The sequence below is a fragment of the Pelophylax lessonae genome (assembly GCF_965119305.1).
Source record: "Pelophylax lessonae genome assembly, chromosome: 5".
Taxonomy (NCBI): domain Eukaryota; kingdom Metazoa; phylum Chordata; class Amphibia; order Anura; family Ranidae; genus Pelophylax; species Pelophylax lessonae.
Genome location: NC_138772.1, coordinates 31,429,237 through 31,450,718, shown reverse-complemented (window position 1 = coordinate 31,450,718; position 21,482 = coordinate 31,429,237). Strand labels below are relative to the sequence as shown.

General features: G+C 45.5%; 1 protein-coding gene across 1 annotated transcript in view; it reads left to right on the top strand.

Moving 5' to 3' along the window:
• ADCYAP1R1 (ADCYAP receptor type I) overlaps positions 1-21,482 on the top strand; it is a 419,514-nt gene that overhangs the window by 176,702 nt on the left and 221,330 nt on the right. Inside the window, exon 3 of the mRNA XM_082258031.1 lies at positions 8,607-8,709. Within this exon, the coding sequence (XP_082114157.1) occupies positions 8,607-8,709 (103 nt within the window). The remainder of the gene's footprint in view (positions 1-8,606; positions 8,710-21,482) is intronic.

Below are 21,482 nucleotides of genomic sequence, written 5' to 3'. Positions count from 1 at the left end.
TTACATTTTTTGGGGGGGAATTTCATATAAAAAAAATGTGAAAAATATTGTTATTTTTGCAAAATTGTCGATCTTTTTTTGTTTATAGCGCATGATCAGAAAATCGCACAGGTGATCAAATACCACCAAAAGAAAGCTCTGTTTGTGGGAAAAAAAAGGACGTCAAATTTGTTTAGGTACAGCGTCGCACGACCGCGCAATTGTCCGTTAAAGTCACGCAGTGCCGAATCGCAAAATACCCCCCGGTCAGGAAGGGGGTAAAATCTTCCGGGGCTTAAGTGGTTAATAAGAGAGTAGGGAAAGGCTAGAAGCCCTGTCAGATTTATACTGATCTAATGACCACAAATGTTTAATATGGAAGGGGAGTACCGCATGCAAACTCCATGTGTATAGAATCCAGCATTTGAGCCAAGCACCCCAGTGCTGCAAGGCCAGAAGTGCTAACCACTGAGGCACTTTGCTAATATGAAACATTTCAAGCAAAGTCAGTAGTATCTTCTCTCAGGATGTGCGATCGTGCTCCTCATTGGAATGTATCAGCGATCGGCTGTAGCAATTTAAAGGGAGGATTGCTTCAGATTGTTCTTTCATTTCATTTAAGTGTCAGAGAAATGACTGTAATTTCACACACTTTAGGCGGCATTAAAGGATAAGACTAAACGTCAGCCGGAGTCATGCAGTCAGGGAGGGTTGGGTGACACGTTATGACAGAGAGGCAGCATTGATGGTGACAAGGTTTTCACAATCATGACATAATTGCACTTTAATCCCCTGGAAACATGCATGTAGGACACATAGGGGGATGGGAACACCAAACATGTCTATTCTCAATTTCTCATGCCTTTTAAGAAAGAAAAAAAAAAAAGTTGTTGTAGTAGAAATGAGTGGGCTGCCGGGGCTAAACTCTCCTTCTGAAAATGCTAATTGCCTGGCTGCCATGTTGACAATTTAGCTCTGAGCTTTTCCTGAGTCACAGGGCCAGAATAAAACAGACCAGAAGTACTGTGAATTTTCTTCAACTCCCATTTGCTGCATGCATGTTCCGGGTCTGTGACTCAGAGTTATTGAAGGCAGATACAGTCAGGCAGCTAGCATTTTGAAAAACGCCAGTACTTTTAATTTTAATGTGGCAGAAATACTTTAAGGCACTATATACACTTGTCATGCGCCTTTGGACACCAAAGTGGCATAAAAAAATCGCACCCCATTTTCCCGATGAGTACTGTTCATATCTATGCGACTTAAAGTTGCCGTGACTTTAAAGTAGTTCCGGCACTACTTTAGTCTGACTTTCATGCGACTTGAGGACCGAAGATTTAAATGTAAACCCTCAAAAGTTGCATGAAAGTCGCACCCACATGCTATACATGCAACTTGTGTGCAAACAATTACAGAGTATGCTTTTTGACCCCTGTCCCTCAAAATTGTCCACCCATCTCTGTTCCTGGTGTCCCTTCTGCAAGGGAAATTAGTTCTAACCCTAGCCTAACCTTAGCCATAACCCTAAACCCTAACCTATAGGTATAACCCTAACCCTAGCCTAACCCTAACCATAACCCTAACCCTAGCCATAACCCTAAACCCTAGCCTAACAGGTACTATAACCCTAACCTTAGCCTAACACATACCTTAACCCTAACCCTAGCCTAACCATAATTCTAGCCTAATGCTAACCATAACCCTAAACCCTAGCCTAACCCTAACCATAACCCTAACCCTAGCCATAACCCTAAACCCAGTGGTGGGATTCAAAAATTTTAGTAACCAGTTCCGACTTTCCCAGCAGAATGACCAGAGTGCCCCCTTTTAATGCACAGTGACCAGCGTGCCCCCTTTCAATGCACAGTGACCAGCGTGCCCCCTTTCAATGCACAGTGACCAGTGTACATGCCCCCTTTAATGCACAGTGACCAGCGTTCCCCCTTTCAATGCAGAGAGACCAGCGTGCCCCCTTTCAATGCACAGTGACCAACATGCACCCCTTTCAATGCACAGTGACCAGCGCTGCGTGCCCCCCTTTCAATGCAGAGAGACCAGCGTGCCCCCCTTTCAATGCACAGTGACCAAAGCATTGCCCCCAATCATTGCCGAGTGCCAGCCACAGCATTGCCCTCAATGATTGCAGAGTGCCAGCCACAGCATTGCCCCAATGATTGCAGAGTGCCAGCCACAGCATTGCCCCCAATGATTGCAAAGTGCCAGCCACAGCATTGCCCCCAATGATTGCAGAGTGCCAGCCACAGCATTGCCCCCAAGGATTGCAGAGTGCCAGCCACAACATTGCCCACAATTGCAGAGTGCCAGCCACAGCATTGCCCCCAAGGATTGCAGAGTGCCAGCCACAACATTGCCCACAATTGCAGAGTGCCAGCCACAGCATTGCCCCCAATTGCAGAGTGCCAGCCACAACATTGCCCCCAATTGCAGAGTGCCAGCCACAACATTGCCCCCGATTGCAGAGCGCCAGCCACAACATTACCCACAATTGCAGAGTGCCAGCCACAGCATTGCCCCCAATTGCAGAGTGCCAGCCACAACATTGCCCCCGATTGCAGAGCGCCAGCCACAACATTACCCACAATTGCAGAGTGCCAGCCACAACATTGCCCCCAATTGCAGAGCGCCAGACACAACATTGCCCACAATTGCAGAGTGCCAGCCACAGCATTGCCCCCAATTGCAGAGTGCCAGCCACAACATTGCCCCCAATTGCAGAGCGCCAGCCACAACATTGCCCCCGATTGCAGAGCGCCAGCCACAACATTGCCCCCAATTGCAGAGTGCAAGCGATTCCCCCCCCCCACGAGACCCATGCACTTACCTCACGGACGGTCTCGCAGTCGGCTCCCCGCGTCTCCGAGTCCTCCCGCGGCGCCTCCTCCTCGTCCAACGGCACGGTGTTTGCCTTTTGGCCAATCAGGAAGCGGGAGGACCCGCTCCCTGATTGGCCAGGAGGAGGATCATGTGACAATAGCGAATTCTCATTCGCTATTGTCACAGAATGGGCGGGTCAGGGCGCACTGCTCCGCCCCCCGGCCGCCACGTCTGCCCGAGCGCGGGACATTCAATTGTCCTGCGCGTCCTCAGACGCGCAGAGGGATTCAGCCGGTTCTGCGAACTTGCAGAAAGTTAGCAACCGGTTCTATGGAACCGGTGCGAACCGGCTGAATCCCACCACTGCCTAAACCCTATCCTAACATGTACCATAACCCTAGCCTAACACATACCTTAACTCTAACCCTAGCCTAACCCTAATTCTAGCCTAATGCTAACCCTAAACCCCAGCATAACCCTAGCCATAACCCTAACCCTAGCCTAACCATGATTCTAGCCTAATGCTAGTCATAACCCTAACCCTAATGCTAACCCTAGCATTAACCCTAAACCCTAGCCTAACCCTAGCCATAATCCTAACCCTAGCCAAACACGTGCCATAACCCTAACCCTAGCCTAACCATAATTCTAGCCTAACGCTAGCCATAACCCTAACCCTAGCCGTAATCCTAACCTTTGCCAAACCCTTGCCATAACCCTAACCCTAGCCATAACCCTTTACCCTAGTCTAACACTTAACAAAAAGCAGTATCTCTCCTGCGCTCGAGTGGTGTGTGGAAAGGTAAATGATCTAGGTGTTTTTTTTTTTTTTTAGGCACAAATGAAGTGGTCTTGCTGCCCTCCTCAGGACTAAAGGTATCCAAAAAGCACTACAAGAAAACAACAAGAAAAGGGCACACCGACCTTGTGCATTACCACTAAAAAAGTTTATCAAAATCAAAGAAGGAGCGTACAATATACTTACAAACATAGGATATGTACAAGCATGTAGAAAATAGGGACTGCTCGCTTCCAGGACACTTCTCTACTGCTGGATAGCGTGATGGCATTCTCACAACCTTGTATGGTTTACGCGTTTCGAGGGAGGACCCTTTTCCTCAGAGCCAAAGGTGCCACTCAACTGTACGCTACCTTCTTTGATTTTAATAAACTTTTTTAGTGTTAATGCACAAGGTCGGTGCACCCTTCTCTTGTTGTTCTCTCGTAGTCTAACACTTGCCCTAACCCTAGCCTAACTCTAGCCATCACTGCGGCAGGAAAAGGAATTGTGTCACATCATGTATATTATTATTGGTCAAGGTCGCACTTATCCAAAGTCACATCAAATTGGATCAAAGTCGCATCAAGTTGCAATGGAAAATGCACGATTTTGAAGTCACGCAAGTGTGAATGGAGTCTAAAGCCCAACCCTGGGATCATTTTTTTGTTCATATGGTTACAAAAAAGCAGCTTGAGCTGCAATCCTCAGCTTTAACCTGGAGCTGTTCCCTGCAGTACATATTTCTATCACAAGATGTCCTCAGTCTTCTGGGTTGAATGACACCCAATGTTGCCCAACCCCAAAGATAGAGGACAATACTGTGAGTGTATGGCATCATGGGCAGACCCCCACATGGGCATCATTTACAGTATATTGGTGCAAAGAGTGATGCCACAATGATGTCCCTCTCTCTCTTCTCTCCTGGAGAACCTACCACTAGCAGGGGAAGGCTGAAGAGAAGGCAGACCCGGCACATAATGTGACTGGCCTTAAGAATTTGGTTAAAGGTAAGTATAATAAAAAAATTTAAAAAAAGCAAACAGAAGGTTAGGGACTCCAAGAGGGAAAATAGTTATTGGAACATTGGGGCTAAACCTGGAGATGGGCTTTAAGGGAAAATTGTAAGGGTAAGCATTGTTTAGGAGCTGCTGTTTCACATTTATGTAGGCTCCATGTACACGGGACGTTGTTAAAAGTCCCTTTGAATGCTGGAATTTTTAGGACGTTTGAAACGTCCGTTCGGTCGCGTTTGTACCCGCGTTTAGCGGGCGTTTAGCAGTGTTTGCGGGCGTTTGCGTTTAGAAGCGTTCCTAGAGGTCAAAAAAATTATTCCCCTTTAAAATGGAAAATTGCGAACACTAAACGCGGGTCATCGCGTTCAAACGCGTTCGGACGCGTTTGTGCGTTTGAAACGCCGGGAAACACACGTTCGAACGCAAATAATTGCGTTCTAAAAACAGTCCCTGAACGCAACTGCCTGCAAATGACTGTAAACGACCTGGTGTACATGGACAGATAAGATAAAATGTAGATGGGTTCAGGGGCTTCTGAAAAAAACGCCCAACTGCTCCTAAACGGCCATTTCCAGCGTCCCGTGTACATGGAGCCTAGGTACAGCTCACTTGACATCCTAGCTTGAGTACTTGATGCAGCCTTACTCAACTTTTTTACCACGAAGGAGCCCTGAAGATAATGTCCCACTCTCAGTTAACATCTGCTAATACCTTTTTTTTTTTAATTTACTGCTTATGACACTTTAGCCAGATGGTCATGGAAAAGAATGCTCCCTTCATTTGTGGTCAGTTAGAGTAACCCACCCCCTGAAGATAGCTAAAAAGACCATTGGTGTTATTGGTTACTTATGTGAAAGGAATAAATTTCTCAGGAAATCCCTAGCAACTTCTGGAGGAACCCTAGGGTTGCATGGAACCCCGTTAGAGAATGACTGACCTAGTGTCTACCCATTGGAACCTCATTGACTCTATGTATGTTCTGGGTAGGACCTCTTGTCTTACCAGCATTTACACACAATTAGAAGAGTGGAGTTTAGGCGGACTGTAGACGAGGTAATGAGTCCGCTATTGTTGACCTCCCTTTTTGAAACTCTTAGCTCCCTGGCCATCGTTCTGGTCCATTGACTCCCGTATGCAAATCTGAAGCTCTTATTTAAAAGGTACCTACAGTATGTCCAGACTATCAGGGATAAAGTTTTTACATATTCTTATTGAGCAGCAGAAGAGCTTTACAAGCCTTCTGTGACCCTCTTAGTTTCAGATACTGTGGAGCAATTCATTCTAAAAGATCACAAACTTTGAAGTCAATTTTGATTTGGGTTTCAACTAGACATGTGTAGTTCATTTTGTTCCGAAATTTGGACAACATTTTTGTTATTTGATGATTTAGGTGCATCTTAATTTCTGAATGACAGCATTAACACATTTTAACAAATCTGCATTCAACCTTAACCACTTGCCTACAGTGCACTTTCACCCCCTTCCTGCCCAGGCCAATTTTCAGCTTTCAGCGCTCTCATGCTTTGAATGACAATTGCGCGGTCGTGCTACACTGTACCCATATGAAATTTGTATCATTTTTTTCACACAAATAGAGATTTCTTTTGGTGGTATTTAATAACCTCTGGGTTTTTTATTTCTTACAAGAAAAAAGAAAAAAGACAGAAAATGTTGAAAAAAAAAAGTTTTTCTTATTTTCTGTGAGTAAATTTTGAAAATAAATAAATTCTTCTCCTTCGCTGATGTGCGCTGATGAGGCGGCAATGATGGGCACTGCTGAGGTGGCACTTATGGGCACTGATGAGGTGGCACTTATGGGCACTGATGAGGTGGCACTTATGGGCACTGATGAGGTGGCACTGAGGAGGTACTAATATGCCGCACTGATAGGTGGCACTGATGAGCACTGATAGGTGGCACTGCTGGGCACTGAGATGTGGCACTGTTGTGCACTGAGAGGTGGCACTGATGGGCGCCACTGATGGGCACTGAGAGGCGGCACTGATGGACACTGATGGGTGGCACTGATGAGCACTGATGTGTGGCACTGATGAGCACTGATGGGCAGCACCATCAGTGCCCACACTCAGTGCCCATAGTGCTGCTAGTCAGTGCCCATCAGTGCCTAGATGAGCAGGCACTGATGGGCACTGATTGGCAGCACTATGGGCACTAATTGTGGGCACTGATGGGGGGCACTGATGGCCAGCACTGTGGGCACTGATGGTGGGCAGTTATGGCATTTTATTTCCCTCTTGTGTAACCAGGGCACTGGTGATCAGTGCCCTGATTACATTTTTCTTTGTCCCCTAACCGCTGATCGGCTCTCCTCTTCCTCACACTGCAGTCTCTGTGTGAGGAAGGAGAGCTGGCAATGAGAGATGATCTCATATGTTTACATTTGAGATCATCTCTCATTGGATGTTCCGATCGCGTGGCAAATGGCCGCCGTGATTGGCCATTCACCACGATTTGTGATTGGCTGTGTCCACGGGACACGTCAGACACAGATCTTCCCCGATGCGCGCGCGGGGAGCCTGTTACTGGGAGGCCGTTTAAAGACGGCCTCCTGGAAGTTAGAGCCCGTGCTGTAGCCGTCTTTCGGCTATAGTGCGGGCGGGAACTGGTTAACAAAACAACAAAATTGATTTGTTTCATTCGGATGTTTGAAGAGGCTTTCCCATTCCGTGAAGCCTCCATGCCTGCAGACCCACACAACCACCACCCAGGGATGTGGGAAAAAGGTTCTTATCCCCATTAACATTGGGACAAGGTGCCCCAAAGCAGCTCCTCATTTTGAGGGCATGTGGCCTGTTATAGTTCAGGAGGGAAGGGGGGGGCACTCTTTCCACCCCCTCCCCTCTTTCCTGATCTGCTTGGCTGCATGCTCAGGTGATGGCTTGATATAAATTTGTTATTTTGGGGGGGGGGGGGCACTCTGTTTTTTTTTGTTTTGGCGTGGGATTCTTCTCAAAATCCATACCACACCCAAAGGGCCTGTTCAGGATTTGGAGGGGACCCCCATGCTGTTTTTTTTTTTTTTTTTTTACATTTTCAAGGCCGGCAGTATTTGTTTACATTTTGCTGTCAGCGAGGAATCCCGCTGACAGCAGATGAGTCATGGTTGCATAGGTGTGCGCAGCCTAATGCATTAGGGTGTGCACACCAAAGCTCAAACACACACTATCGATCCCTCACGATGTTCATTCAGAAAGGGAGCGGGCCGGAAAATTATATATTTATCGGCCCCTTTCACCACTCATCCTAAAACATCCCCACAGCAACAGCTGGCTGGAAAGGAAAGGAGGGAAGCCGAAAGAGCTGTTGGGGTAAAAGGGGGGGGGGGCAGGGCAGTAGGTGGAATCTGTGCTGCACAGGCTGATTAGGGTGTGCCTGGGCACACCTGGCACACCCTGTGCGCACACCTATGCATGGTTGTTAAAACTCGGCAGGTGGCCGGCTGCCCCACTCCTTAACAACCAGCTCTTCTTCGGAAAGAATTGGGATTGATTTGAAAATTTCAATTCTAATCTGTTGGAAAAATTCTAATCTGTTTGAAAACGAATAAATTACACAAAACGAAACACATTTTGTTACGAATGCAACAAAACGAAATTAGTAACTTAACTAATCGATACAAAAAGAAAGACATTTTTTCATTCTGCACGTCTAGTTTCAACATCATGGAAACACATGCTGTGTGTCAAGTCCCTGCCACTATAGAAAATAAGGGGAGACTAGTTGGAATATCAGAGTCTCTCTTGTGAACTGCGAGGATGAATTGCTCCACAGTACCTGCAGTAGTTTAGTGAGTTAGTCACATTGTGTGCTGATCTTCCCTCCTGTAATACCCCACCCTGACATCAGTGGATTCTGGTTTACCATTTCCCTATCTATAGCAAGACACTTTAATTTTGCAGACTTTAGGTCCACATTATTCTGGTCACATGCAATGCAAAGATCACTAACCGGCAGGAATCATGTCTGTCTGTTTGCAGATGGCGGTGATGCATCCTTACTGTGTCATTAAGAAGGAGGAAGAAACTTGTTTGGAGAAAATCCAGAAGTTAGAGCTGGAGATGTGGAATGACTCTATGCCGGGTAAGTGCCTTCATTTGCTTTTTCTATTTTTTTATTAAACTTTTTTTTTATTATTGCTGGGCCCATGGAAACACAAATAATACAGTTGGGTTATATTCCAAGTGAAATTACAAAGTGTACATTTTTAGTCTTAGTGCCGGTTAAAACACATGTGATGTCAGACATCGCGTGTGATTTGCACGGCACTGCTATGCAAATCACATTTGATGTCTGTGCATTGCAAATTCAGCCATACAGATTGTAAAGTTGAATTTGCATCGCATTCGGACCGAAGTCGCACAGGACTCTTTTTTGTGGTGCACACCAGAATCGGATCGCATGGATGTTTATACCTATGCAATCCGATTCATGTCTGAACTGACAGTTTGCACTGCGATATGCAAACTGATCTGGGGGTGCCGTTAACTTTGTAATGACACCCCCAGCGATTCGCTGATTCAGTGTGAACTGCCGGGAGTCGAGTGCGACTTGCAGAGTTCCTGCATTGCATATACAGTATGTGAACCGGCACTTACAAAAGCAGATTTTGATATGATGGATATATTTCTAGTAATAGGAAGTACGGTATATCTACACCATTATCAATGGATTGGATTTCGGGGAGCAAAAAAATATGTTGTTTTGAGCATAACAATCAGAATTTTGTTCCTAGAAAATTTGTTAGAATCCCCAAACATTATACTCTGTGTATATATAATATATATATATATATATATATATATATATATATTAGGGGTCGACCGATATTGTTTTTTCATTGCCGATATCTATATTTTGGTCATTGTGTATCGGTATCGGCCGATATGGGCTGATATTTTCGTTCATTTAAAAACATTTTTTTATTTTATTTTTTTTTTACTTGACAGGTACTCTTGTGAAGGGATCTGGGGGTCTAAAAGTCCCCAAACCCCTCCTCTGCACTTAAAATCATTCAAAATGCCAAGTTTGGCTGTTGTGAATGCTGTACTTTCTTTAAATCTGGCGCCAATACCAGAAAGTGATGTCATGACATCACTTCCGGGTTTTTGCATGGAGACCCAATCAGTGCCAAATGCGGCTTTGATCAGGTCTTCGGCGGCCGTGCAGGCTGGTTGCCCAGGTCTCCCGGTGGGATGGGAGTCCCAGGCGAGCTGCGGAAGGAGGTGGGAGGGGGGGGGGGCATCCCCTCCCGATCCTTGTAATGACAGTCAAGTGACTTCTCAGCTACATCGGTTGTCATTACAAGACAGCCGATCGTCGGTTATGGACGCCGGTACCGGGGTGATGCCTCTAGCTGCAGGCATCACTCCGGTACAAGCACTTTCCAAAATATCGGTAATATCGGCCACCTTGGTAGCTGATTCCGATATATCGGGGAAAGTGCATATCGGCCCCCGATATATTGGCTTTGCCGATAATCGGTCGATCCCTAATATATATTTACTGTATGTATATATATATATATATATATATATACATACACACATATATACATATGTATATATGTATACATATATACATATATATATATATACACACACATATATATATATATATATATATATATATATATATATATATATATATATATATATATATATATATATATATATATATACATATATATATATACATATATACATATACATATATATATATATATATACATATACATATATATATATATACATATATATACATATATATATATATATATATATATATATATATATATATATTTTTTTTTTTTTTTATGCAGAGCCCAAAGTGTTGGTGGGTTTTGCAATTTTTTATGTCACATGGTATTTACGCAGAAGGTTTTTAAATGCAATTTTTTGGGAAAAAATACACTTTTTTAGTTTTAATCCACAAAAACACAATACATAACCCAATTTTTTGATAAAACATAAACAATGATGAGTAAATAGATACCAAACATGTCGCGCTTCAAAATTGCTTATGGCCGTGGAACCTGCGACAAAGAATGTAAATTTTGCTATCCATAGGCATCTCTTTTAATTTAAAGCAGGGGTGGGGAACCTACAGTTCGGGGGCCGTATGTGGCCCCCGAAGTCATCTGGTCCGGCCCCCCACGCAGCTGAGTCTGTGTCTCTCAGCTGATTTGTCAGAATGGAGCCGATGCTTCCTGTATAGTTCCTGCTCTGTATGACAGTCTGAGGGAGTCACAGGCGGAGTGATATCAAATGCACTCCGCCTGTGACCAATACAGGAAACATCACCTCTTCCAGCCAGAGCCAGCAGTACTCACAGCAGTACCAGCCAGAACCAGCAGTACTAGCCAGAGCCAGCAGTACCTACAGCACAGTACCAGCCAGAAGTACCCACAGCAATACCAGCCAGCAGTACCAGCCTGAGCCAGCAGTACCCACAGCAGTACCAGCCAGCAGTACCTACAGCACAGTACCAGCCTGAGCCAGCAGTACCCACAGCAGTACCAGCCTGAGCCAGCAGTACTCACAGCAGTATCAGCCTGAGCCAGCAGTACCAGCCAGCAGTACTCACAGCACAGTACAAGCCAGCAGTACCACCCAGCTATACCCACCAGCAGTACCTTTCAAAACTTACCACCACAAAAAAGTCAACTGCGCTCCAGACTGACCGACGCAAACCTGGAAAACCTGTTGCGAGTAGCAACATCATCAATACCAGCTAACATCACACACCTCACCAAAGAGAAGCAGTTGCAGCCATCACATTAGGGGTGAGATAATTAAATGTTTGACCAAATATAACAGGCAAATTTTTAAGGTGATCATTTTTTACGGCTCCCGAATGATTTTATAAATACCCAAATGGCCCTTGGCAGAAAAAAGGTTCCCTACCCCTGATTTAAAGCCTTTACAGGTTACCACTTTACAGAGGAGGTCTGGAGCTAGAATTACTGCCCATGATCTGATTTTCATGGTGATATCTTTCATGTGTGGAACGTTCGCTGTTTGTGTGCATTCGGGACTGACGTGTGCATTCGCATTTGTGCGCCAGCAAGAGGGGGCGGGGGCACTTTAAATGTTTTTTTTTTTTTTAATTATTAATTTTATTTATTTTTTTTACACTTTTTGTGCTGTCACAAAGAATATAAACATCCTTGTGACAGCAATAGGCAGTGACAGGTACTCATTAATAGAGAAATATTGGGTCTATAAGACCCCATTCACACTAGCGCGACTTGTCAGGCGACTTGATCGCCTGACAAGTCGCGGTGGGTCGCTCGCCATTGATTAGCACAGGACTCGTTCTAATAGGAGTGACACAAGTCGCTACGACTTAGAAAAAGGGTCCTGTACTACTTTGGGGCGACCTGGAGGCGACTTGCATTGACTTCAATGATATGAAGTCCGTGCATGTCGCGCCGAGGTCGCGGTGCACACAGGTCGCCCCAGCAAGTCGCGTCGCCCCTGTCTGAACGGGGTCTAAGACCCCAAATCCCTCCTCTGCCCTTAAAAGCATTCAAAACACCAAGATTGGTATTTTCAAATGCTTTTGATTTTTTTTATAAATAGCGCCATTGACATTTGGGTAAACCAGAAGTGATGTCAGGTCATAGCTTCCGGGTTACCATAGCTGAGAGCCCATCAAAGCCAATCAGGACTTTGCTTGGCTCTCCTGGTTGCTGGGGTCTCCCGGTGGGAAGGTCGGGATGGGGGTGGAGGGGAGGAACGTCCCCTCCCACCGGTGGCTCTAAAAAAGCCAGGATGATGCCTGCAGCTACGGGTGCGTCGCTGGTCCACAAGTGGAAGGTGGGAATATGTTTGAACATATGGGATCCCAATTTTAAAGACATTTTAAAGGGAAAGAGAAAGGATTGAGTTCATTGTGACTAAAGGCAACACCGGAGTGGAGAGGGATTAGAACCCCTGTCAGGTTTTTATTACTGTCTGTGACCCCGTTAAGGAGATTCACCCTCTGTCCTGTTTAAACCGAGAGTGAAAGTAAATGAAAATCACATACACTATATTGTCAAAAGTATTGGGACGCCTGCCTTTACACGCACATGAACTTTAATGGCATCCCAGTCTTAGTCCGTAGGGTTCAATATTGAGTTGGCCCACCCTTTGCAGCTATAACAGCTTCAACTCTTCTGGGAAGGCTGTCCACAAGGTTTAGGAGTGTGTCTATGGGAATGTTTGATCATTCTTCCAGAAGGAATTTGTGAGGACGAGTTGGACCTGGCTTGCAGTCTCCGCTCTTATTCATCCCAAAGGTGTTCTGTTGGGGGGAGGTCAGGACTCTGTGCAGGTCAGTCAAGTTCCTCCACCCCAAACTCACTCATCCATGTCTTTATGGACCTTGCTTTGTTCACTGGTCCAAATCATTTGGTGGAGGGGGATTATGGTGTGAGGTTGTTTTTCAGGGGTTGGGATTGGCCCCTTAGTTCCAGTGAAGGGAACTCTTAAGGTGTCAGCATACCAAGACATTTTGGACAATTTCATGCTCCCAACTTTGTGGGAACAGTTTGGGGATGGCCCCTTCCTGTTCCAACATGACTGCGCACCAGTGCACAAAGCAAGGTCCATAAAGACATGGATGAGCGAGTTTGGGGTGGAGGAACTTGACTGGCCTGCACAGAGTCCTGACCCCAACCCGATAGAACACCTTTGGGATGAATTAGAGTGGAGACTGCAAGCCAGGCCTTCTCGTCCAACATCAGTGCCTGACCTCACAAATGTGACTTTGGAGTCATGCAAGCGTAAAGGGAGTCCAAGACTTTGCACACTTTTGTTTTGATGTGACTGGAATTTACTTAGCAGATGTACATAATTTTTCAAGATCTCTGTGGTTCGGGTTATTGACTAAACCCCTTCATGCTGACTGTAGACAAATATGCGGTCCCACTAGACTGGGCTTTTTTCTGTGGGGCTGCATATTTGTGTATCTTCCTTTCTGCTTGGAGCTGGCTACATGGCACGCTTCAAGCACAGAGATCGGGGTCTTACCGAGAGCCTCGGGCGCCGTTCTAACGATCAGGACCCAGAACTCCCAATCACTGTGATAGCCAATCAGAGGCTATCACAGTGATCAGTCTCTGTGAAGCCCGCCCCCCATGTTTTCTGTCTCTGTGAATGGACGAGAGAGATACCTGTCCTTGCAGAGATAGAAAAAAAAGTGTGTAAAAAAAAGAAAATAATAATAATAATAATAATAATAATAATAATATTGATAATAATTAAAGAATAAATAATAATATTAATAATAATTAAAGAATAAATAATAATATTAATAATAACTAAAAAATAATAATGAAAAAAAATACCGAGATCAAGGTTTGATCTAGGTCAGTGCCAGAGTTAGTGTTTGGGTCAAGGTCAGGGTCAAAGGCCAAGGTCAAAGGTCAAGGTCAGGGTTAGTATTTTTTGGACAGGATGTTTTTTTGTCTTTTTTTAAATTAGTATCAGTGTCAGTTTGTGTCAGTGTGTTTTAGGCAGGAAAGCAAAAAAAGAAAAATGCGCACTATTGTTTCTGGGCTGTACTACCCGTACCAACAACAACTAACATACACATACAGTATGTGGTATCGCTGTGATCATCAGGAGCAGGGGAATTTATTTTGGGTTGTTCTTTATTGGTTGGTTATGGTAATAGCAAGAAATATACAGCAAAATTAAAAAATAAAAATAAAAAATTATATATATATAATTAGGCATTAGGCTACGTTCACATGTTAGCGTAGCGGACCGTGGCAGAATCACCGCGATTCTGCCAGCGATCCGGAAATCATTGCAAATCGCGGGACGCCTTTTCCTTTTTGCCGTTGATTTGCAATGGCACCCCAAACGCTGTCCGATGTTCCCGCGATTTCCGCCTGCCGAATCGCAGTAACATCGCGCAAACAAAATCGTGAGGGTCGCATGACTCCCCAAAGAAGCTCTTGTACCTTTTTTGGGCGTCATGCGACCCACGATTTTGTTTGCGCGATGTTACCGCGATTCGGCTGGCGGAAATCGCGGGAACATCGGACAGAGTTTGGGGTGCCATTGCAAATCAACGGCAACGCACAGGCGTCCCGCGATTTGCAATGATTTCCGGATCACGGGCAGAATCGCGGTGATTCTGCCGCGGACCGCTACGCTAACATGTGAACGTAGCCTGAGGGCTCTTTCACACGGACGGTCCGATCAGATCCGCCTGTCAGTTTTTTAGGCGGATCTGATCGGATCCACCATGCAGCTCTATGGGGCAGCGGGTGTCAGCGGAGGTCACCTCCGCTGACACCCGCTGCCATCCGCATCCGATCCTGTGCGTGAAATCTGGACGGATGGAAACCCTATTTTTCCATCCGTTCAGTAATCGGAGCGGATCGGATCTGATGAGAGAGGACAAGCGGTCCGCTCTCCTCCGATCCCCCATAGAGGGCAGCGGGGGCTGAGACACCTCCCTCTCCGCACTGCAAGCGGAGACGAAGCTGTCATCTGCCCGGCTCAGCGGGGATCGCGGATCGATCCCCGCTGAGCAACACGGATCCGCCTACGGAGCGGACCGTGTGAAAGAGCCCTTAGGCCCCTTTCACACATACGCTCCGTTCAGTTCATCAGTTCAGTCACGGCAAAATGTATCAGTTTTTCATCCGTTATTTATCCATTTTTTGTCAGTTGTCATCTGTTTTTCATCCGTTTTTCATTAGTTGTTATCTGTTTTTCATCCATTGTCATCCGTTTTCATCCGTTGTCATCCGTTTTCATCCGTTGTCATCCGTTTTTCATCCGTTGTCATCTGTTTTTCTTCCAATCGTTTTTTTGACGGATGAAAAATAGGGCATTCATCCGTTCAAAAAAACGGACATTGACGGAAGCGGATGAAAACGGATGTTAACTGATGATCATCCGTTGTCGCCTGTTTTTACATAGAGATACATTGATGTCCATTTTTCATCCGTCAACGGATGGATGAAAAACGGACAAATGGACAGCATGTGTGAAAGGGGCCTTAAAGCGGAGTTCCAGCCATTCACTCACCTGTCCAACGGTCCAGCGATGCGGCCTGCCTGAAGCCTCGATCCTCTCCCTCGGCGCCGGCATCACTGCTGCGGACACCCGGCTGTGACAGTTTGCGGCTTCACAGCCGGGTACCCACTGCGCATGCGCGAGTTGCGCTGCGCGCCGTGATTGGCCGGCAATCTTCTGGGACCTTTGACATGTCCCAGAAGATTGCAGGGAGGGAGGGGGAGAGGAGAACTTCCGCTCAGGGCGCCACGGCGCTCCGAGCGGAAGTGGGAGCGGGTACCTGTCAAAACTAGGTACCCGCTCCCCCCCAAAAAAAATGACATGCCAAATGTGGCATGTCAGGGGGTCAGGACTCCCTAAAGCGGAAGTTCCACTTTTGGGTGGAACTCCGCTTTAAGGTTTGTTTTACCCTTTTGGCCTAAAATGTGTCCATTTGGCGCAGCGGTAGGTAATTACTAGCCATCGTACTTCAACTTTTATTATGCATCTTTATAGAGATCAATCAATACTTGTCTCTGATTGGACGGAAGGGTTTAGTAAATAACCCCCACAATTTCAGCAGACAGCCAGTTCATCTATAAATGAACAATAATAATGTGCGCTGTTCATTCTTATCCCGCTATCCCCCGGAGATCAGGGATTAAAGCAAATACTCTCCCTATACAGCTTTAGCAGGAGATAAAAGGCTGTTTGTGTAACAGTTATTATGTGTCACATTCATTACTGCTCAATGGATTAACCTGCATGAGATTCTTTGTGTTATTTTATTCTTTTATTTTCCCCTTTTCCTCATATGTACTATATAAGTACTCTATAGGATTGGATTTAAGATGCAGACACGGTAATTCAGACGCCGCCAGATTGTGATTTTTCTACCTGGTAATTTCACCGCTGCCACTTATTGACAAAGGGGGTGTTTCCTTTCAAGACCGATAATGAAGTACAGATTTTTGGGCAGAATAAAACCCAAGAACAAAAAAATATAATAAATCGCAGCAGTTCTTAGATGTGGTTGCAGCATTGTGTTTCCTTTTTTAACCACTTGACCCCTGGAAGTTTTACCCCTCTTCCCTCTTCTTGACCAGGCCAATTTTTGAGATACGGCACTGCGTTACTTTAACTGACAATTGCGCGGTCGGTGTGACGCTGTACCCAAATAGAATTTTTGTCCTTTTTTTTCCCCCACAAATAGAGTTTTCTTTTGGTGGTATTTGGTCACCTCTGCGTTTTATATTTTTTTTGCGCTATAAACAAAAAACCACCGGCAATTTTGAAAAAAAAAAAAATGTACTTTCTGCTGTAAAACATATCCAATAAAAATATGTAAAAAATCATATTTCTTCATCAGTTTAGGTCAATATGCATTCTGCTACATATTCTTGGTAAAAATTAAATCCTAATAAGCGTATATTTATATATATACAGTATATATACAGTGCCTTGTGAAAGTATTCGGCCCCCTTGAACTTTGCAACCTTTTGCCACATTTCAGGCTTCAAACATAAAGATAGAAAACTGTAATTTTTTGTGAAGAATCAACAACAAGTGGGACACAATCATGAAGTGGAACAACATTTATTGGATATTTCAAACTTTTTTAACAAATAAAAAAGTGAAAAATTGGGCGTGCAAAATTATTCAGCCCCCTTAAGTTAATACTTTGTAGTGCCAGCTTTTGCTGCGATTACAGCTGTAAGTCGCTTGGGGTATGTCTCTATCATTTTTGCACATCGAGAGACTGAAATTTTTGCCCATTCCTCCTTGCAAAACAGCTCGAGCTCAGTGAGGTTGGATGGAGAGCGTTTGTGAACAGCAGTTTTCAGTTCTTTCCACAGATTCTCGATTGGATTTAGGTCTGGACTTTGACTTGGCCATTCTAACACCTGGATATGGTCCTGTATTTGGCTCCATCCATCTTCCCATCAATCCATCTTCCCATCAATTTGTCCATCAATCTTGAGGGCAGGGACTGATGTGAATGTGCAATGTATATGTAAAGCGCTGCGTAAATTGACAGCGCTATATAAGTACCTGAAATAATAATAATAATAATGATAATTTTGACCATCTTCCCTGTCCCTGCTGAAGAAAAGCAGGCCCAAACCATGATGCTGCCACCACCATGTTTGACAGTGGGGATGGTGTGTCCACGGTGATGAGCTGTGTTGCTTTTACACCAAACATAACGTTTTGCATTGTTGCCAAAAAGTTTGATTTTGGTTTCATCTGACCAGAGCACCTTCTTCCACATGTTTGGTGTCTCCCAGGTGGCTTGTGGCAAACTTTAAACGACACTTTTTATGGATATCTTTAAGAAATGGCTTTCTTCTTTCCACTCTTCCATAAAGGACAGATTTGTGCAGTATACGACTGATTGTTGTCCTATGGACAGAGTCTCCCACCTCAGCTGTAGATCTCTGCAGTTCATCCAGAGTGATCATGGGCCTCTTGGCTGCATCTCTGATCAGTCTTCTCCTTGTATGAGCTGAAAGTTTAGGGGGACGGCCAGGTCTTCGTAGATTTGCAGTGCTCTGATACTCCTTCCATTTCAATATTATCGCTTGCACAGTGCTCCTTGGGATGTTTAACCACTTAAGCCCCGGAGGATTTGGCTGCTAAAAGACCAGGGTTTTTTTTGCAATTTTTTACTGCGTGATTTTAACAGACAATTGCGCGGTCGTGGGACGCTGTACCTAAATGAATTTGACGTCCTTTTTTTCCCACAAACAGAGCTTTCTTTTGGTGGTATTTGATCACCTGTGCGATTTTTTGATCATGCGCTATAAACAAAAAAAGAGCGTCAATTTTGCAAAAATAACAATATTTTTCAAAATTTTTTATATGAAATTCCCCCCCAAAAAAATGTAAAAATCAAAATTTTTTAACATTTTTGGCCAATTTGTTTTATGCTACATATGTTTGGTAAAAAAAATTGCAAAAAGCGTATTTTGATTGGTTTGCGCAAAAGTTATCGCGTTTACTAACAAAGGGAAAGATTTTTGTCATTTTTGGTGTTTTTTTTTTTAACGCGTAATGGCGGCGATCTGCGATTTTTTTGCGGTACTGCGACATTGCGGCGGACAGATCGGACCCTTGACTGACATTTTTGACACTTTTGGGGTTACCAGTGACATTACTGCAGTAATCAGTGCTATACATATGCACTGTTACTGCAAAAATGACACTGGCAGGGAAGGGATTAACTGTATTGGAGAGGTAGGGGTTAAGTGTGTCCTAGGGGCGTGTTTCTAACTGTAAAGGGACATGGCTATTGGTGTAAAAACAAAGATCAACGGTCCTACATAGTAGAACCGTCTGATCTTCATTTTTACATAGGGGAGAATGACAGATGGCTTGTTTACATAAGCCGTCCGCCTTTCTCCCTTCACCGGAGCGATCGTAAGTGACCGGCGGACGATCGGGTCCGCCGGTCACACGCACTGACTTGTCAGTGAATGAGCCGGGGTGGGCGCGCGCCTCGGCGGGCGCGCGCCTGCCCGCAATTGGCTCGCAAGTCAGTGACAGGCGAGTGACGTACCCCTACGTCACTCTGCCTGGCCGGGGCTGACCGCCGCAGTTTATAGTCGTGCGGCGGTCGGCAACCGGTTAAAGCTTGGGAAATCTTTTTGTATCCAAATCCGGCTTTAAACTTCTCCACAACAGTATCCCGGACCTGCCTGGTGTGTTCCTTGTTCTTCATGATGCTCTCTGCGCTTTAAACGGACCTCTGAGACTATCACAGTGCAGGTGCATTTATACAGAGACTTGATTACACTCAGGTGGATTCTATTTATCATCATTAGTCATTTAGGTCAACATTGGATCATTCAGAGATCCTCACTGATCTTCTGGAGAGAGTTTGCTGCACTGAAAGTAAAGAGGCTGAATAATTTTGCACGCCCAATTTTTCAGTTTTTTGTTAAAAAAAGTTTGAAATATCCAATAAATTTCGTTCCACTTCATGATTGTGTCCCACTTGTTGTTGATTCTTCACATAAAATTACAGTTTTATATCTTTATGTTTGAAGCCTGAAAGGTGGCAAAAGGTCAAAAAGTTCAAGGGGGCCAAATACTTTCACAAGGCACTGTATATATATATATATATATATTTATATATATAGGTATGGCAAATTTCAGAGTAGTCAGCCCCAGACAGAAGCCATAGCAGGCTGCAGGCAAGAGAGTAGTCAGGTCCAGGCAGAGACTTTGGCCAACGGCAGGCAAAGGAGTAGTTAGGTCCTGGCAGAGGTTGTGGCAGGGAGGAGGCAAAGGACTTGTCAGGTCCAGGCAGAGGCCGTGGCAAGTGGCAGGCAAGAGAGTAGCCAGGTCCAGGCAAAGATTGTGACAGGCGGCAGGTAGCAGGGAAAAAAGTAGTCAGGGCCAGGCAGAGGCTGTGGCAGGCAGCAGGCAAGAGAGTAGTCAGGTCCAGGCAGAGGCTGTGGCAGGGAGGAGGCAAAGGACTTGTCAGTCAGGTCCAGGCAGAGGCTGTGGCAGGCAGCAGGCAGCAGGCAAGAGAGTAGTCAGGTCCAGGCAAAGGCTGTGACAGGCTGCAGGTAGCTGACAAAGAAGTAGTTAGGTCCAGGCAGAGGCTGTGGCAGGTAGCAGGCAAAAAAGTAGTCAGGTCCGGGCAGAGGCTGTGGCAGGCAGCAGGCAAGAGAGTAGTCAGGTCCAGGCTAAGGCTGTGACAGGCGGCAGGTAGCTGACAAAGAAGTAGTTAGGTCCAGGCAGAGGCTGTGGCAGGCAGCAGGCAAGAGAGTAGTCAGGTCCAGGCAGAGGCTGTGGCAGGCGGCAGGTGGCAGGTAGCTGACAAAGAAGTAGTTAGGTCCAGGCAGAGGCTGTGGCAGGCAGCAGGCAAGAGAGTAATCAGGTCCAGGCAGAGGCTGTGGCAGGCGGCAGGCAAGAGAGTAGTCGGGTCCAGGCAGAGGCTGTGGCAGGCAGGAGGCAAAGGAGTAGTCAGGTCCAAACAGAGGCTTTGACAGGCGGCAGCCAAAGGACCAGTCAGGTTTAGGCAGAGGCTGTGGCAGGGAACAGGCTAGAGAGTAGTCAGGTTCAGGCAGAGGCTGTGGCAGACAGCAGACAAAGGAGTATTCAGGTCCAAGCAAAGGTCGTGGAAGGCAAGAGAGTAGTCAGGTCTAAGCAGGGGTTGTGCCAGGTGGCAAATAACAGAGCAGTCAGGTCAAGGCAGGTGTCATGGCTAGGGGCAGGCAAGAGAGTAGTCAGGTCCAGGCAGAGGCCGTGGCAGGCGGTAGGCAAGGGAGTAGTCAGGTCCAAGCAGGGGTTGTGTCAGGTAAGAGAGTAGCCAGGTCAATACGGGTCAGCAGCAAACAAGCAACTGGCAGATAAGTATTATAGCCCTCAAATAGATGGCAATAAGGCAGCACTCCAGTTACTTCCAAGACTGGAGCTTACATACACTACTAGTCAGAGGATACACCCAGCATCAATACTAAGTACTCTGGAAGCCCTGGAGGTGATGGAGGTCCTACAAATCCTTGAACCCTAGAAGTCCCAACAGGAATCCTGCGAGTTCTAACAAATACACAGGTATCAATAAGCTGTCAGTGTTATTGACTAGCACTGTGGGGTGTAGAGTTGAACAAGCCACAGTTCACATTGGTATTGCTTGAATCAATCAGAAAATAAAAGGAAGTTTTCAGAATTTCCAACTTTTAGTAAATAAATTGAAGACTTCACAAGGAGTGAAACCAAACTAGATGGGGTGCTGCTGATTGGTAGCGTCATTTATGCCTTTGCCCCAATAATGCCCACCGTGAAAGCAGGCTTCGAGCCGCCCGTCTCTAATATGATGAGATACTAACATTTACTTCATTAGTC